This window comes from Pan troglodytes, chromosome 20 (assembly GCF_028858775.2).
Source record: "Pan troglodytes isolate AG18354 chromosome 20, NHGRI_mPanTro3-v2.0_pri, whole genome shotgun sequence".
Lineage (NCBI taxonomy): Eukaryota > Metazoa > Chordata > Mammalia > Primates > Hominidae > Pan > Pan troglodytes.
Window position 1 is genome coordinate 55,508,789 of NC_072418.2, and position 17,650 is coordinate 55,526,438.

A 17,650-nucleotide genomic window follows, 5' to 3' on the forward strand; every position below is an offset into this window, starting at 1 on the left:
TGCCCAAGCTAGACTCGAACTCCTGGACTCAAGCAATCTTCTTGCCTCAGTCTCCTAAAGTGCTGGGATTACAGGCGTGAGCCACTGCGCCCAGCCCGTCTTTCTTCATTACTGTGCTTCACTCCCTAATTGTGTACATATCTCTCATTCTCCCCTTCTCTCTCTAGCTCTTGTTTTCTTTTCTTTTTACCTGGCATTCTGCTCTTCATTTTGTACCTCTCTCCTCTCCTGCTGTTTATCCCCTTCTTCCCTCTATTACTTCTCTTCCACCTCTTCTGCTCCAACCTCGAAACTTACCTAACTTCTTGCTGTTGCTTCTCCCTAATCGTTCTATCGTCCTCAATCTTGATATATTTCCGCCTCTTCTCCCATCTCTGTGCCTCCTCTGCTCTCCCTGTTAAAATTCTGTCTTCCCTGTTATACCCCCTGTCCCCACTATGTGGAACCACAGATCCCCAGGTGTCCTCCCTGCTGTGCTTCTCCCTCTGTTCTCCTTGCCACCAGCACCACTCTGCTCTGTCTGCCCTGGCTCCAAATCCCTCCTCCTCTCCCTCACCCTGATGAGCCTCCCTCTTTGCTGCCCCTCTCCCTACCTTGCTGTCCTTCATCTCTCTGTACATCTAGGTTTCTCTACATTTCTCCAGTTACTTTTCTCCTCCTGCTTTCTTTTTTTTTCTTTTCACTTTTGCTGTCTCTTGACAAATCCATCACCCATCCTCTACTTTGCCCTCTGTTATGGGTCTTTCTCATTCTTTTCTCTGTCTCAGCTTTTCTACTGCTGTGTCTCCCAATGCCTTTGGCCGACACAATCACAGGAGGGTTTGGATAAGACGCCTGCCTCCCGGAGGAGCTCGTTTTCCGGGGGCTGGAGCTGGGCAGGCAAGAACACCCCGTGTCACAGGACAGGCCCCGGGTACCTCCCCAACGCGGGTTCAGGGGAAGCGGTGACTGTGGAGGAGAGACCTGTGGAGGAGAGACCTGTGGAGCAGCAAGGCCCGCCACGAGGAGGGAGGTGGGGGGAGACGGCGCCTTAAGACAAGGTTGGGGTCTGCAGGATTCCAGGACCAGGCAAAGTACGCGGCCTCCCTGGGACTGGGGCCCCGGCGCTGCGCTCCAGTGGCCTACGAAGGCGAGGGTGGGAGGCGCCCAGGGCGGGAATCCAGCTCTCGGGTGAGGACTTTAAAAAGCGAGGGGCGGGAGGAGTCAGAAAACAGTTTTGAGCAGGAAAACTACGCGACAGGAAGTGTATACATCGCCCTACAGCAGAAAGACCGGGGACAGCCCAGCCTCAGGGCGACTTTAAACCCAAAAGGAAGCGATATCCGGACTCTCATGGGGACGTCTCAATTTGTCCTGGGTGAAGGAAGAAGGGAGAGAATTTCCAGGTCTGTGGGGACCCCACGTCTCAGGTACAGCAGCGCCGGGGACCTGGTAAGCGCAGACTTAATGGAAGAGCGAAACTCACCGCCACGGCGTAACCTTCACTCCACGTAATCCGCTTCCGGGTTTGCGCGAATCTGCGCGCGCAGTACAGAAGCCAGGTCTGGGCGGGGCCCGCGAGGTGGGCGGGGCCTGGACGAGGTAGGGGCGGGGTGGGAAGCCGAGAGACTTTCCCCTTTAGAACCAGCAGTGGGCGGGGCCAGGGCGGGACCTGTGAGTCAGCATCGTTCCCAGCGCAGAGGCATTTTTCGGGTTTTGGAGGCGAGACCGGCCAGGAAGGCTGAGGCATGATTCAAAAGCCCTGGAATTATCTGGAACGGGGATGCAAACTAGAATGTGAAATGCAAAGCCCTGCCTGGGCGGAAGGTACAATTTCATGCTGACGGCCCACAGAACCGAATAGAAATCCTCTCCCTTTCTATTCTCCATTCACTTGGGAGAGAGTCCACGCAGTGCTCAGCTTTAGAGACTCAGGCCACTGCCTGAGATGCAGGATGGAGTGCTCAGGCCAAGGATGGGTGAGGTTACTACCTGCGGCTTAAACACAGCTGGGATATGGGCGCGGGAGCGGGAGCCTGAGGTCCCAGCTATTCAGGAAGCAGCGGCGGGAGGATCGCCGAGCCTGGGAGTTCAGGCCAGCCTGGGCGACAAAGTAACACCCCCTCCCGCAGGGCTCCCTTCCTCGTCTCTCTCTCTCTTTTCTTTTTTATAATAAAATGTTTGATGATGTTACATAGGGATCCAACATTATTCTTTTCCACGTGGATATCCAGTTAGTTGTCCCAGCGTATTTGTGTAAGAGATCTATCAGTTTCTTTTTTTGTTTCTTGAGATGGAGTTTTGCTCTAGTTGACCAGGCTGGAGTGCAATGGCGCGATCTCTGTCTCCCAGGTTCAAGCGATTCTCATGCCTCTATCTCCCAAGTAGCTGGGATCACAGGGATGTGCCACCATGCCCTGCTAATTTTGTATTTTTAGTAGAGATGGGATTTCTCCATGTTGGTCAGGTTGGTCTCAAATTTCCGACCTCAAGTAATCCGCCCGCCTCGGCCTCCCAAAGTGCTGGGATTACAGGTGTGAGCCACCGCGCCCGGCTTATTTTCTTTTATATATTTAGTTTTTTCTGTTCTTTTTTTTTTTTTTTTTTTTTTTTGAGGCAGAGTTTTGCTTTGTTGGCCAGGCTGGAATGCGGTGGCGAGATCTGGGCTCACTGCAGCCTCTGCTTCCTGGGTTGAACCGATTTTCCTGTCTCAGCCTCTGGAGTAGTTGACATTACAGGTGCGCACAACCATGCCCGGCTAATTTTTGTATTTTCGATACAAACGAGGTTTCACTATATTGGCTAGGCTGGTCTTGAACTTCTGACTTCAAGTGATCTGACTGCCTCAGCCTCTGAAAGTGCTGGGATTATAGTCATAAGCCACACTTCCTGGCCCAAAAAATATTCATTTCTTTACTCTTTAAATTTTGAGAAAATATAATGGAAAACAAAAAAAATCTTCCCCCAAATGAGAAATCATCTTCACGATGATAATAGTGAAAGAAATAAAAACCACTTTATTAATAAATAAGCCTTAAACCAGAATATGATGGGAAATTGAGGCAAACAGCTAAGACGTTGAAAAGAGACAAGGAAACTTCACTGTTCTATACAACCCATTGAGTACATGTTTTCAAGATAAACACTAATCAGTCCTCAGGGAAGAGGACTTGACAACACTCTTGGTCACACATATTTCATCCTGGCTCTATTTGGTAATGGAGGTGACCATCTGTGTCAGCTAATTAGCTTCATCCAGAGGGAGGGGGAAAACCCTAACCCATGTCTTTTTGACGAGTGTGAGTTTTACAACATAGCGACACGTGCCCTCTCTGGTCAGGCGCCTACAATCTGACAGAAACTGACGTCAGCAGTAAATAATAAAATTTAGAATATACGATTAAGTACTGAGTTTATGTGAACACAAAGCTTGAGGATAGCCACCTGGAAACACCAACTCCAAATGAATGAGATTGGCGTTCCAAAGTAGAGACGTTAAGGTTTCACACACAGGGAAAGACAGAGAAGCTTTAGCAGAATCATGACAGTTTTCATTCAAGCCCAGTGCATAGGTTGCAGCAACTTGATTGGTTGTGGATTGATACAATTCGAGGAAGGTCACTTTATCACTCCATAAGAAGTAACAATGATCCCATGAGGTCTTATCTCTGGGGCTGCTTAGTCTTCCCAATTATTGACAGGAAAACTCTTTTTTATTTTTCTTTGAGAGGCAGTATTGCTCTGTCGCCCAGTGGTGCAATCTCAGCTCACTGCAACCTCCACCTCCTGGGTTCAAGCAGTTCTACTGACTAATTCTCAGTCCCCTCTGCAAGCAGCGCCCCACTCCACCCCTTTACTGAGGTCCCTGCCCTCCCCACTGCGCTGCCCCAGACTGAGGGGGGAGTTCGCCCCGACTGCAGGACTCTGCCTGCTCAAACAAGGCGCTTTGCATTAAAACCATTTTCAACTTAAGAGGAAAAACGATTCAGCGTTCAGTACAGGTGGCCTACTACAACATGTTGTTTTATCTTCGATTGTCTGAAACACTAACTTGAAATGGGCAGGAAACATCCCTGTGATATTAGGGGTAATATCACGGCACATCAGAACCAATCCACCAATCAGAACTCGGAGGATTTAGTCCAGGCGGGCAAGAGGATGACAGCAGGCGACATCCGGGGCCCAGCTGAGGAGAGAGCCCGAACCCGACCCTTGCAGGCCCCCACCCTTCAGAACAACACCCCCTCCAGACCCCGCCCCCAAGATGACGATAACCCTCTGGTTCTGCCCTTTCCCGTTGTATGGCCTGGCCCCCAGGCGGCCTCCTCCCTCTTGCCCCGCCCCAGTCTTGTTCCAGGCACCGCCCCCACGCTCTAGCTCTCCTAGGTTCCTGCTTAAGTTTATACACTCATGCACCACAGAGTCCTAAGCACAAATATGGAAGACACCAAGCTCTGGTAATGTATCTATCTGACAGACGGAGCGTCTGCCTCAAGAACATAGCAATAGCAATACTAAGCGAAATATTAGGAAGTTTCATGTATGTATATAATTGATCATTTATTATTTGCAGCTTTAAATTGGCTAAAATTACATAGCATGGGTTTTTATTTTAATCAAATATTAGAAATATATCATTCATAAATGGAATCTAACCACACAAAGTTGAAGAGCATTTCCCTATGTTGAATAAATATGAAGGAGTTCAGATTTTGGAACTGATTTCGTGTTTTCCATTACACCTAGTTCTTTTCTTTTCTTTTACTGTTTTTTGAGATGGAGTTTCTCTCTTGTTGCCCAGGCTGGAGTGCAATGGCGGCATCGCGATCATTTTGGAACTGATTTTGTGCTAGTTTTTTTCCTATTCTTTTTTTTCTGTGTTCATGAGCTTGTGAACCAAAAGTATCTAACAGGTCTCAATCAATTTAGAAATCTCCTTTGCCAAGGTTAAAAATGCACCTGTGACACAGCCTCAGGCGGTCCCGACCACAGGTGCCCAAGGTTTTCAGGCTGCAGTTTGGTTTTACATATTTTACAGAGACATGAGACATCAATCAATACATATAAGATGTACATTAATTCGGTCTGGAAAGGTGGAAAAACTGGAATTGGGGGGCTTCCGGGTCACAGGTAGATAATAAATTATCATATTCTTTGAGTGACTCATCAGCCTTTCACTGAATACACAATTTATATATGAGAGGGAGTAGAGGAATAGTCACTTATGCCTTAATCTGGCTCATTGACTCTGAATTTTTACATAAATAGGGCAGGGGAAACAGTCAGATAGGCATTTGACTCAGGTGTGCAGAGGGACGGGTTCTGTCCCACACCTGTGCAGATAAGCTATCAGTTTACATTGCCAGGGTGAAATTCAACAGAACTATTTTAGGGTGAAGAGCTTGAGGCTTCCAGTTTGTGAGGGGAGTATTGTAGCTTTTCTTTCTTCTTTTTTTTTTTTTGAGACAGTTTTGCTCTTGCCCAAGCTGGAGTGCAGTGGCCCAATCTCGGCTCACTGCAACCTTCGCCTCTTGGGTTCAAGCGATTCTCCTGCCTCAGCCTCTTGAGTAGCTGGGATTACAGGCAGGCACCACCACACCTGGCTAATTTTGTATTTTTAGTAAAGACCGGGTATCTCCATGTCAGTCAGGCTGGTCTCGAACTCCCGACCTCAGGTGATCAGCCTCTCTGTAACTTTTTAAAAATCCTTGTAGCTATCTTGTTTAGGAATAAAACGGGAGGCAAGTTTGTCTGACACAGTTCCTAGCTTGACTTTTCTCTTTGGCTTAGTAATTTTTATTTTTCTTTCACCAGCTTGTGACAGACATAATGTTTTGACACACTGATATTTCTTTATATACATTTTCCATAACAGTAAAGTCCAAGGGTCTATCATGAACTGGGTTAGTGGTGCATGTCTGTGTGTCTGTGGTCCCAGCTACTTAGGAAAATGAGGTGGGAGGATTACTTGAGCTCAGGAGTTCAAGACCAACCTGGTCAACATGGTGAAACCCTGTCTCTACCAAAAATACAAAAATTGGGCTGGGCACCATGGCTCATGCCTGTAATACTAGCACTCTGGAAGGCTGAGATGGGCAGATTACTTGAGGTCAGGAGTGCAAGACCAGCCTGGCCAACATGGTGAAACCCTGTCTGTACTAAAAACACAAAAAGTAGCCAGGCTTGGTGGGTATCTGTAATCCCAGCTACTGGGGAGACTGAGGTAGGAGAATCGCTTTAACCTAGGAGTGGAGGTTCCAGTGAACTTGGGTGGTGGAGGTTGTAGTGAGCCGAGATCATGCCACTGCACTCCAGCTGGGTGACAGAGTGAGACTCAAATATACAATAAACTAAAAATAAAAATACAAAAATTAGCCAGCTTTGTAGCACAAACCTGTAATCCTAGCTACTTGGGAGGCTGAGGCACAAAAATCGCTTGAACCCAGGAGACAGAGGTTGCAGTGAGTCAAGAAAAAGAGACTGCACTCACAGGTTGGACCACAGAGTCAGACTCTGTCTCAAATAGAAAAAAAAAAAAAAAAAGGATTAACGATGTGAGTGATGCAGAGATAAAAATCCTGAGCAACTGTCGGGCATGGTGGCTCACTCCTGTAATCCTAGCACGTTGGGAGGCTGAGGTGGGTGGATCAAGAGGTCAGGAGATTGAGGCCATCCTGGTCAACACAGTGAAACCCCATCTTTACTAAAAATACAAAAAATTAGCTGGGTGTTGTGGCATGCACCTGTAGTCCCAGCTACTCGGGAGGCTGAGGCAGGAGAATTGCTTGAACCTGGGAGGTGGAGGTTGTGGTGAACCGAGATTGTGCCATTGCACTCCAGCCTGGGTGACAAGAGCAAAACTCTGTCTTAAAAAAAAAAAAAAAAAAAAAATTTCTGAGTAACATGAGAGACTGACAGGCAGTGGAATCTTCAGATGGGGGTGGGAGGGCATGGGAGACATCTCTGAGCCTAGACCTGAAGGAGGAGAAAGGGACAGTGCTGTCATCATTTAGGTACATAGTGTAAGAGCAGGGACAATGACCTGAGACAGGAAGGGTTTTCATGTTTGGGAAAAGAGAAAAGCAACTGTGACTGGGGCAAAGGTAGTCATGAGATGAGGGCAAGCTCCCAGGAGGAGGCTGGACACTGGCAGGGGCCCTGGACACAGGGCTGTGGAGCCACAGTGAGGAGTGGGGCTTTTGTCCTGGGGAACACGGGAAGCTGGTGGAGGGTTCCCTGCCAGGGACTCACATGACCTGCTTTAGATTTCGCTGTGATGTCCTCACACAGAGAAAGGCCCCGAAGATGGTCTCTGTGTCTGAGTCTACAACTCTGTTTCTTCCATTCTTCTGCTTTTTTTTTTTTTTTTCATTTTTAGGGTACTGCATCCCATTTAAAATTCTAATTACAACTGGACAGTCCCCTCTCACAGAAAAAAAGCCACACCCAGACACCCACTCTATTTTGCCAATCATTTCAGGGGCCAGGGTCACTCAGGTTGAGCTTTTCCGGTGTAGCCCCTCATCTGCAAGTTGCAGGGAGGCTCACTGAGGCTCAGAGTGAAGACATTTTCACTGAGTTACACTGAGAAGGTCTGAGATGAGTGAAAAGATGTGTCTGAATTCTTACATGTGGGCCTGGAAGGGCTAATGGGAAGGGTTGGTCTTTATCACACCCATTATTGAAAATTAAAGAAGTGTCTTCCACATACCTGGGCTAAAAAAACCTCTTTTGCAAGGTTCTGATGCCACTGACTCCCAACATTTAATTCTTCATTACAAGAAAATCACAGGAACATTTATAAAATGCAGAAGTGTGAACACACAGTTATTGACCTTGAAAACAGTGAAAGAAGGTCAGCTGTAGAACTAAGACATGAGCAAATGTTTTCAATCAAGAATACATGGGTGGCCGGGTGCGATGGATCATGCCTGATATTGCAGCTTTTTGGGAGGTCGAGGCAGGTGGATCACCTGAGGTCAGGAGTTTGAGACCAGCCTGGCCAACATGGTGAAACTCCATTTCTACTAAAAATACAAAAAATTACCTGGGCGTGGTGACAGGCACCTGTAGTCCCAGCAACTTGGGAGGCAGAGGCAGGAGAATAGCTTGAACCCGGGAGGAGGAGGTTGTGGTGAGCTGAGATCTCACCATTGCACTCCAGTCTGGGCAACAAGAGCAAAACTCCATCTTAAAAAAAAAAAAAAAAAAAAAAAAAAAAAAAGGGGTGCTTTTGGCACAGCGTTCCGTGCCAATCCAGCCCATCTTTCAACATTTGTCCAGAATGGACCAGAGGGCCTGAGGGAAACATGCACTTAATAGCTTACAGCTCAAGATTTTAACAAATGACATAAGGAAAGAAAACTGAAAAATAGACTAACTGGTTAAACTACACTTTGATGTTATGGTAAAAGGTCACTGACATCTTTACCGGGTACACACTGAAACAATCAAACCTCTGCATTAGGTACCAAAGGTTTCCAATAAATAATAAAGACTAGAAAGCATGCACATCTCGATCTGAACCAGACACAAACAGAAACTATTTTGAAATTGTTTCAAAAAATATAACAAATTCTGGGGTCAACAGGAAAATAACTGAAAAACATACATGTACAGAAAAAAATGATGTGAGCTGATTACAGGATGCAACAAAGGCATCTTTCAGAAGTGATTATGTATTAAAAAAGAAATTTTGAAAACTAAGATTTATCTTGGCCAGGCACAGATGCTCACGCCTGTAATCCCAGCACTCTGGGAGGCAAAGATGTGCAGATCACCTGAGGTCAGGAGTTTAAGGTCAGCCTGACCAACATGGTGAAACTCCATCTCTACTGAAAATACAAAAATTAGCTGGGCGTGCTGACATATACCTGTAGTGCCACCTACTCAGGAGGTTGAGGCAAAAGAATCACTTGAACCCGGGAGACAGAGGTTGCAGTGAGCCAAGATCATGCCACTGCACTCCAGTGTGGGTGACTGAGTGAGATTCTGCCCCCCCGCCAAAAAAAGGATAAAGAAAGAAAAATAGAAAAATGAAGAGGAAACAGAAAAAAAAAATAAAGTAAATCTATTACACAAGAGAACAAAAGCAGTTTTCATGTTCCTGTTTTTGATTTTGTTTATTTTTTGTTTGTTTGCTTGTTTTTGTGAGATGGAGACTTGCTCTGCCACCCAGGCTGCAGGGCAGTGGCATGATTTCGGCTCACTGCAACCTCTACTTCCCAGGTTCAAGTGATTCTCATGCCTCAGCATCTTGAGTAGCTGTGACTACAGGTGCATGCCACCACGCCCAGCTAAGTTTTGTATTTTTAGTAGAGACCAGGTTTCACCATGTTGGCCAGGCTGGTCTTAAACTCCTGACCTTAGGTGACCTGCTCATCTCAGGTTCCCAAAGTGCTGGGATTACAGGCATGAGCCACCATGGTTTGATATTCCTTTAAAAAATTATATGTAGGCCAGGTGTGGTGGCTAATCCCTGTAATGCTGGTACTTTGAGGGTCCAAGGCACGAAGATCCTTTGCATCAAGGAATTTGAGACCAGCCTGGGAAACAGTGAAATCCCATTTCTCCAAACAACAACAACAACAACAAAACTAGCTGGGATTGGTGGCTCATGCCTGTGGTCCTAGCTACTCGGGAGGCCAAGGTACGAGGATCACTTGACCCCCAGAGGTCAAGGCTACAGTTAGAGGAGATCACTCCATGGCACTCCATCCTGGGTGATAGAGCCAGATGCTATCTCAAAATATTAATTAATTAGTTAATTAAATTAAAAGTATTATTGAGGCAGAAATTAAAGAAGAAAGCAAATTTTCCTCTGCTGAGCTAACTCACTCCAAGGATAGTAACATGAAAGGCCATAGAAAGGTTTGTGGTGACCCAGTCTAAGAAACTGGATACATCCCCCCCAACTACACATGGTTAAGAAAACAAATTCCTTTACTGTCTCTCCTTTCCCAGAATCATTAATTTTGACTATTTTTGCAAATGTCTGCATGTCTGTATTTAGCAAACTCTGTAAGTTCCTGTTTTTCTTTTGATGCATCTGCAAGGTCACAGCTAAGCAAGGCCACAAGTTATACCAAGGCAGCAGTTATGGTATAGATTACATAACCTGTCACTGTATGATTTACTATCTTTGTCCTGCTTCTGTAAGCTTGCCTATATAAGCCCAGCTCTGTCTTTGTTCTGGGCTTAGCTTTCTGGATGTGAGTCCACTGAGCTGGTGTGCACCTTAATAAAACCCCTATGTTTCACCCATCGATCTCTCCAGTCCTCTCATTTCCCACATTATGTAATAACAGAAAGTGATTTTTTTCCCACCTCACCACCCCACTTCCTACACCACCCTGCAAAAAGGGAAGAGAGTGACTCTCAAGTGAATAAATCACTATCCTGTGGCTGAATAGGGATTCCAAGTGGAAACTAACCTCTGATGCCAAGATTTATAGAATGTACATGTCTTATAGATAGGCATTTTAAAATTCTCAGTTTCATCTGTATAATTTAAATAATTTATTTATTATATACACAGAAGTGAAGATGTCACAAGTAATCATATCCAATGAACTCACTCACTCATCTGCCTTGGCCTCTAGAGTAGCTGTGAGTACAGGTGTGCACCATCATGCCCTGTTAATTTTTGTTTTTTGGAAGAGATGGGGGGGTCTCACTATGTTGCCCACACTGGTCTCAAACTCCTGGACTCAGGCAATCCCCTTGCCTTAGTCTCCTAAAATGCTGGGATTACAGGCATTAGTCACTGTGCCCAGCCCCTCTTTCTTCATTACTGTGCTTCCCTCCCTAATTCTGTAAATATCTCTCATTCTCTCCTTCTCTCTCTAGCTCTTTTTTTTTCTATTTCCCTGGGATTCTGCACCTCATTCTGTACCCCTCTCTTCTCCTGCTGTTTATTCCCTTCTTACCTCTATTCCTTCTCTTCCACCTCTTCTGCTTCATCCTTGGAACTTATATAACCTCTTGTTCCTCCTTCTCCCCAGTCTTTCAATCATCCTCAATCTCCGTATATTTCCACCTCTTCTCCCATCTCTGCACCTCCTCTTTTCTCCCTGTTAAATTATCTCTTCCCTGTTCTACCCCTCTGTACCCACTCTCTGGCACCCTAGATTCCCAGCTGTGTTCCCTGCTGTTGTTCTTCCTCTGTTCTCCTTGCCACCAGCACCACTCTACTCTGTCTGTCCTGGCTGCAAATCCCTCCTCCTCTCCCTCACTCTGATGAGCCTCCCTCTTTGCTGCCCCTCTTCCTGCCTTGCTGTTCTTCATCTCTCTGTACATCTAGCTTTTCTCTACATTTCTCCAGTTGCTTTTCTCCTCCTGCTTTCTTATCTTTTTTTTTTTTCACTTTTGTCACCTCTTGGCAAATCCCTCACCCCTCCTCTACTTTACCATCTGTTATGAGTCTTTCTCATTCTTCTTTTCTCTGTCTCAGGTTTTCTACTGCTGTATGTCTGTCTCCTGATCCCTTTGGCCCACAGAATTGTGGTAAAGGTTAAAAAGAAAAAGAAACAAGTTTTCTTCTGCTTAGCAGCTCACTTCAAGGAAAGTTATAAGATAACGCTGTCCAAAAAGCTAAGGCTAAAGGAATGGGCTCTAGACACTTTTTAAATTCCAGAACAAAGTGAAGGGAAAAAAAAGAGAGAGAGAGAGAAAGACAAATTCTTCTACTGTTACTCATTTCCCTAGTCTCTTAAGCATGACTATGTTTTACAAATGTCTGTATTTAGCCAGTTCTTTTTTTTGACACAGCTACAAGGCCACCAGCTATGTAGAATCCAACTTCTCTAAGACTCATACAATATAAGCCCTATACTGTAATCTTGTCCAGTCCCACTGCTGTTAAAGTTGCAGGTGTTGTGCCTTAGATCCACCACAGTCAGCTGAAACTGGCAGCTCAAGACAAGTAGACAAGCCAGCAGGACCCAGATCATCCAACTTGGCTGATCCTGAGATGAGATCAAGCTGCTGCTAAAGAAGACTGCCTGCTCTAGTCACTACGGAGTCTGACCAGTCTATGCACAGCTGAAGCTTGAGGGAACAAGCCCTGTTCTAGTCACACACCAGAAGCTGACTAGTCTATGCATGGCTGAAGCTTGAAACTCCAGGCCCTACCTCCACCTCCACCCTCTAACCAGGCCCAGCTTCCAAAGCAGCCTCCACCCTCTTGCCCAGCTCCAGCAACAGTTTTCATGCCCTGCCCCCTCAACGACCTTTCCCTTCTCCCGCCGGGTCCCCACCCACTGTCCAGAACCCACCCAGACAGGGTTGAAGGCCCACACACGGTTGTTCTTCAGCACTCGAGGCTGACACAGGTGAGTGGTTTTTTTGTCTTTCTGCTTCAAACCTGGCTTTCGCAGCACCCCAGCACCAAGTCCAGCCACACCAGGAATCTGCGTGCTTTGGGATATTGAAATCCCCCACGTGAGTTTGTGCAGTTGTCAGGAAGTCCCAACTTCTCCATGGGAAGCACGCAGGCTGGTGGCTTTGCAGCTTTTGTATCGTTTTATAAAATAATACAAAAGATCTTGTATGAGCCGGTATGACACATCTGACAACTTTACAGGTAATATTGGAGTATTATATATAAGGCAGTTGATTTGCAGGACTGCTATGAGAGTTTGGGAACGTAAATACCTATCCAGCCAAAACGTTCCCATTGTAGACCAGAAATTCCCGACCCAAGATCCTCAATGGGATAACGACACAGTCCACTAAAAATTCATGAAAGATATAAGGGAAATGATAATTAAAGGAATTCAGGAGTCAGTGCCCTGTGCTCAGAATCTTTCCTGAGCATTTTAGATAAAACAGAAAAAAGATGAAAGCCCTATAAACTTTCTAAAAAGACTACGAGAACAAATGAGAAAATATGCACATTTGGATCCAGAAGACCCTAGCAGGCAAGAAATGTTAAAGCTACATTTTGTTACCAATAGCTAGCCATTGGTAGCCATTTAGCAAGCCATTGCAAAAAAGTTACAGAAACTAGAAAACTGGAAAAAACAGTCTATACGGGAATTCTTAGAATAAGCTCAAAAAGTATATGTAAGGAGGGATGAAGAAAAACCAAAGCAAAAAGAAAAATTTTCTGACAGAATGCACCAGAGGCCAAGCTTAAGCTTCCATTTGCCAGGCCTCACAAAAGATATGAGACAGGGGGGCCACAGAACTCAAAGACAGGTAAAAAGGGAAAGCAAACCCAGTACCCTAAGACTCCAAAAACTGAAAAGGGAGAGGGACAAGACAAATGTTACAAGTGTGGAAAATTAGGTCATTTCAAAAGAGAATGTCCTGAGTGGAGAAAGGAGAAAAAAAAATCCCACTTAAGGAATTTAAAGAATAAGGAAGTCAAGGGCTCTGTCTTTTCTATCTCCAGTCCCACTGAGAGCCTGTGGTAAATTTAAAGGTGGGACCAAAACATGAGCTTGTTACTTTTCTTTCTTTCTTTTTTTTTTTTGAGACAGAGTTTTGTTCTTGTTGCCCAGGATGGAGTGCAATGGCGTGATCTTGGCTCACTGCAACCTCTACCTCCCAGGTTCAAGTGATTCTCCTGCCTCAGCCTTCCCAAGTAGCTAGTATTATAGGCATGTGCCACAAAGTCTGGCTAAATTTGTATTTTTAGTAGAGATGGGGTTTCTCCATGTGGGTCAGGCTGGTCTCGAACTCTCGACCTCAGGTGATCCGCCCACCTCGGCCTCCCAAAGTGCTGGGATTACAGGTGTAAGCCATGGCACCCAGCCGAACTTATTACTTTTCTAATAGACTCAGGAGCTTCCCACTCCTCTGTTTGTTTTGTGCCCTCTAATATAAATTGTTTATTAGAAGAACTTCAAGTTTTAGGAGTCAAAGGGCAAGGATTTAAAGCCAAAGTCTCAGAAAAAACAGAAGTCAGATTTGAAACCCGATCAACCAATGTTAAATTTTTGCTACTTCCTAAGGCTGGGACAAACTTGTTAGGAAGTGGCCTAATGGCAAAGTTAGGTATAGGCTTGCATGTAAGCCCAGAAGGATTCTTCACTTCATTAAACCTGTTTACTACAGCAGAAGAAAGCTACATCAATGCTAATGAGTGGTCAAGGGAGGGAAATTGAAGGAAGCTACAAGTTCCTCCAATTCACATAAAGTTAAAAACTCCCAGGGAAACAGTGAAAAGAAACCAATATCCAATTCCCTTAGAAGGTAGATTAGGTTTAAAACCTCTAATTGAGAGCCTTATCTGAGATGGGCTACTTGAACTGTGCATGTCTCCCTATACTACTCCAATATTACTTGTAAAGTAGTCAGATTGGTGATACTGGCTTGTAGAAGATCTTCAAGCCATTAATCAAACTGTTCAAACCACTCATCCTGTTGTTCCCAATCCATATACTATTCTCAGCAAAATTCCATATGACCATCAGTGGTTTACAGAAATAGACCTGAAAGATGCCTTCTGGGCATGTCCTTTAGCTGAAGATAGTCAGGATATATTCACTTTTGAATGGGAAGATTCTCACTCTGGGTGAAAACAACAATACTGCCGGACAGTCTTACCCCAAGGATTTACAGATTCTCCTAACTTGTTTGGCCAAATTCTTGAGGAGGTGTTAGAAAAGATGAGCATCCCAAAGTGTATATCTATGCTCCAGTATGTGGATGATATACTAGTGTCAGGGAAAGCTGTAGAACAAGTATCTGGCTTTTCCATCAGCCTTCTCAACCATCTCTGTGGAGAGGGACTATGTGGTGTGGTGGCACACATCTGAAATCCCAGCTACTTGGGAGGCTTAGAAAAGAGAATTGCTTGAATGCAGGAGGTGGAGGTTGCAGTGAACCAAGATTGTGCCATTGCACGCCAGCTTGGGCGACAAGAGAAAGACTCTGTCTCAAAAAAAAAAAAAAAAAAAAAAAAAAAAGAAAAGAAAAGAAAGAAAGAAGGAAAGAAAAAACAGGCTGGGCAAACTGGTTCAGGTCTGTTGGCCCAGCTGGTCTCAAACTGCTGACCTCAAGTGATCTGTCTGCCTTGGCCTCCCAAAGTGCTGGGATTATAGGTGTGAGCAACTACACCCTGCCCATTCTTCTTAACGTAAACACTTTTTATGTCAATTAATGCTTGAACTCAATGTTAAGTCAACTCAAACTCTAGTCAATGCAGAATTGACTCTAATGTCAATTAAAGTTTGTCATTTTCTATAGTAATTGTATTTGGGACAATTATCTCAAAAATGAATTTTCTACTGTTCTGCAAGGAGTGACCTCAGACTAAAGACATTGCCACACCTATTCCATTTGTAAGATTTCTGTCCAGTATAGATTCCCTGATGTCTAATGCGGTGTGAATGTAAAGTAAAGACATTGCCACACTGGGCGTGGTGGCTCATGCCTGTAATACCAGCACTTTGGGAGGCCGAGGCAGGCGGATCACAAGATCAAGAGTTGAGAGCAACCAGGCCAACATGGTGAAACCCTGTCTCTACTAAAAACATAAAAATTAGCCAGGCTTGGTGGAGCATGCTTGTAGTCCCAGCTACTCAGGAGGCTAGGAAGGAGAATCGTATGAACCTGGGAGGTGGAGGTTGCCGTGAGCCGAGATCACGCCACTGCACCCCAGCCTGGACAAAAGAGTAAGACTTCATCTGAAAAAAGAAAAAAAAAAAATGACTGCCACAATTGTCACAGTTGTGAGGTTCTCTCCCATATGAATTCTCCTGTGTTTTGCATAAAATGAAGCTTGACTGAAGACCTTGCTGCAATCATGACATTTGTAACGTTTCTTTCCAGTATGAGTTCACTGATGAACTGCAAGCTATGAACAATGTCTGAAATATCTGCCACATTTACTACGCTTGTAAGATCTCTCTTCATTATGGATTCTCTAATGATTTGCAATGCTTGTAGCATTACTGAGGACTTTGTGAGAATCATTACATTTGTAAAGTTTCCCTATACCATGGATTGCTTGATGATGAATAAGTGATGACTGCCCACTAAAGGCTTTGCCACACTCATTGCACTTATAAGGATTTTCTCCAGTATGAAGTCTATGATGGCATACAAAGGATGACATATGACTGAAGGTCTTGCCACACTCATTGCACTTGTAAGGTTTCTCTCCAGTATGAAGTCTATAATGGTATACAAAGGATGACATATGACTGAAGGTCTTGCCACACTCATTACACCTGTAAGGTTTCTCTCCAGTATGAACTCTCTGATGTTGTGCAAGGTTTGATTGTTGATTAAAAACCTTGCCACATTCATTACACTTGTAAGGTTTCTCTCCAGTATGAATTGCCTTATGAATTAGAAGGGATGAATTTCGAGCAAAGGTCTTGCCACACTCATGACAGTTGTAAGGTTTTTCTCCGGTATGAAGTCTACGATGGCCCACAAGGGATGACTTCTGACTGAAGGTCTTGCCACACTCATTACACTTGTAAGGTTTCTCTCCAGTATGAAGCCTATAATGACATGCAAGGTGTGCTTTTTGATTAAAAACCTTACCACATTCATTACATGTGTAAGGTTTCTCTCCAGTATGAACTCTCTGATGTTGTGCAAGGTATGAATCACGCTGGAAAACCTTGCCACATTCATTACATGTGTAAGGTTTCTCTTCAGTATGAACTCTGTTATGGCGTGAAAGGCATGAATTATGCCTAAAAGCTTTGTCACAAACCTTACATTTGTATGGTTTCTCTCCAGTATGAATTCGCCTATGTGTTTCAAGTTGTGATCTGCAACTGTAAACTTTGTCACATCCTTCACATTTGTAAGGTTTCTCTCCAGTATGACGTCTACGATGCCCTACAAGGGATGACGTCTGACTGAAGGTCTTGCCACACTCATTACACTTGTAAGGTTTCTCTCCAGTATGAAGTCTACGATGGCGTGTAAGAGATGACTTGTGACCGAAGGTCTTGGAACACTCATTACACTTGTAAGGTTTTTCTCCAGTATGAACTCTATGGTGCCATGCAAGGTATTGCTTTTGATGAAACACTTTGCCACATACATCACATTTATATTGTTTCTCTCCTGAATGGGTTACATGATGTCTTCTTAAATGTGAGCCATAATTAAAGGCTTTGCCACACTCATTACATTGGAAAGGTTTTTCTCTCACGTGTTCTTCCTGGATTTGTGTCAATAATGAAGAATGGAGAAAGTTCTTCCCATACCTATTAGAAATATGGGTTTTGAGCCTACAAGAAATTCTTTGGGATGTTGAAACCAAGGAAGCATTGTTGATAGACTTCTCCACTTGATTATCAATTTTCCCTTCAGTCTGAAATTCGTGCAGTTCAGGCAGATGTGAATAAAAGCTTGATCCAAGCTGATCTTTAATAGGCTTGTTTCCAGCATGTCTTTGATCACATCGGTCTGTACTACCAGTCAACTTTTTGATTTTTGTCATGGGTGCTTCATGGCCATTTCTTTTAATTTCTTGCCACTGAAACTCAAAGTCATGAATATCTTTCTTGATTTCTGGGAAGCAAAAATCTCCAATGTGATGACTTTTATATCTTTGCAATGTCCCTGTGTGGATCACTTCTCCTGTATTACCGTGCCCTGTTGATGAGAACTCCATCATGGATTTTAAAGAGCTATCTAAAAAATATAAAGACCAATAGGTTTCCAATTAAGTACAGATGGTAAATAATATTTAATA

At 44.5% G+C, this 17,650-nt stretch overlaps 2 protein-coding genes across 7 annotated transcripts in view; both read right to left on the minus strand.

The window, feature by feature from the left end:
* Positions 1-17,650, minus strand: part of LOC104001134 (zinc finger protein 83) — a 141,239-nt gene that overhangs the window by 24,781 nt on the left and 98,808 nt on the right. For 2 of the 5 annotated variants that reach the window (XM_016934333.3, XM_063802232.1), the window contains exon 1: positions 1,466-2,598. The exons of the other annotated variants lie outside the window; for them this stretch is intronic. The gene's annotated coding sequence lies outside the window, so the exon portion shown is untranslated. Of the gene's footprint in view, positions 1-1,465; positions 2,599-17,650 lie in introns of those variants that run through there. 5 annotated transcript variants of the gene reach the window in all.
* LOC456265 (zinc finger protein 816) overlaps positions 2,971-17,650 on the minus strand; it is a 54,664-nt gene continuing 39,984 nt past the window's right edge. For both annotated transcript variants that reach the window (XM_003316616.5, XM_063802222.1), the window contains one exon: positions 2,971-17,589. In XM_003316616.5, the coding sequence (XP_003316664.3) occupies positions 15,854-17,589 (1,736 nt within the window). In that variant the 3' untranslated portion in view covers positions 2,971-15,853. The remainder of the gene's footprint in view (positions 17,590-17,650) is intronic.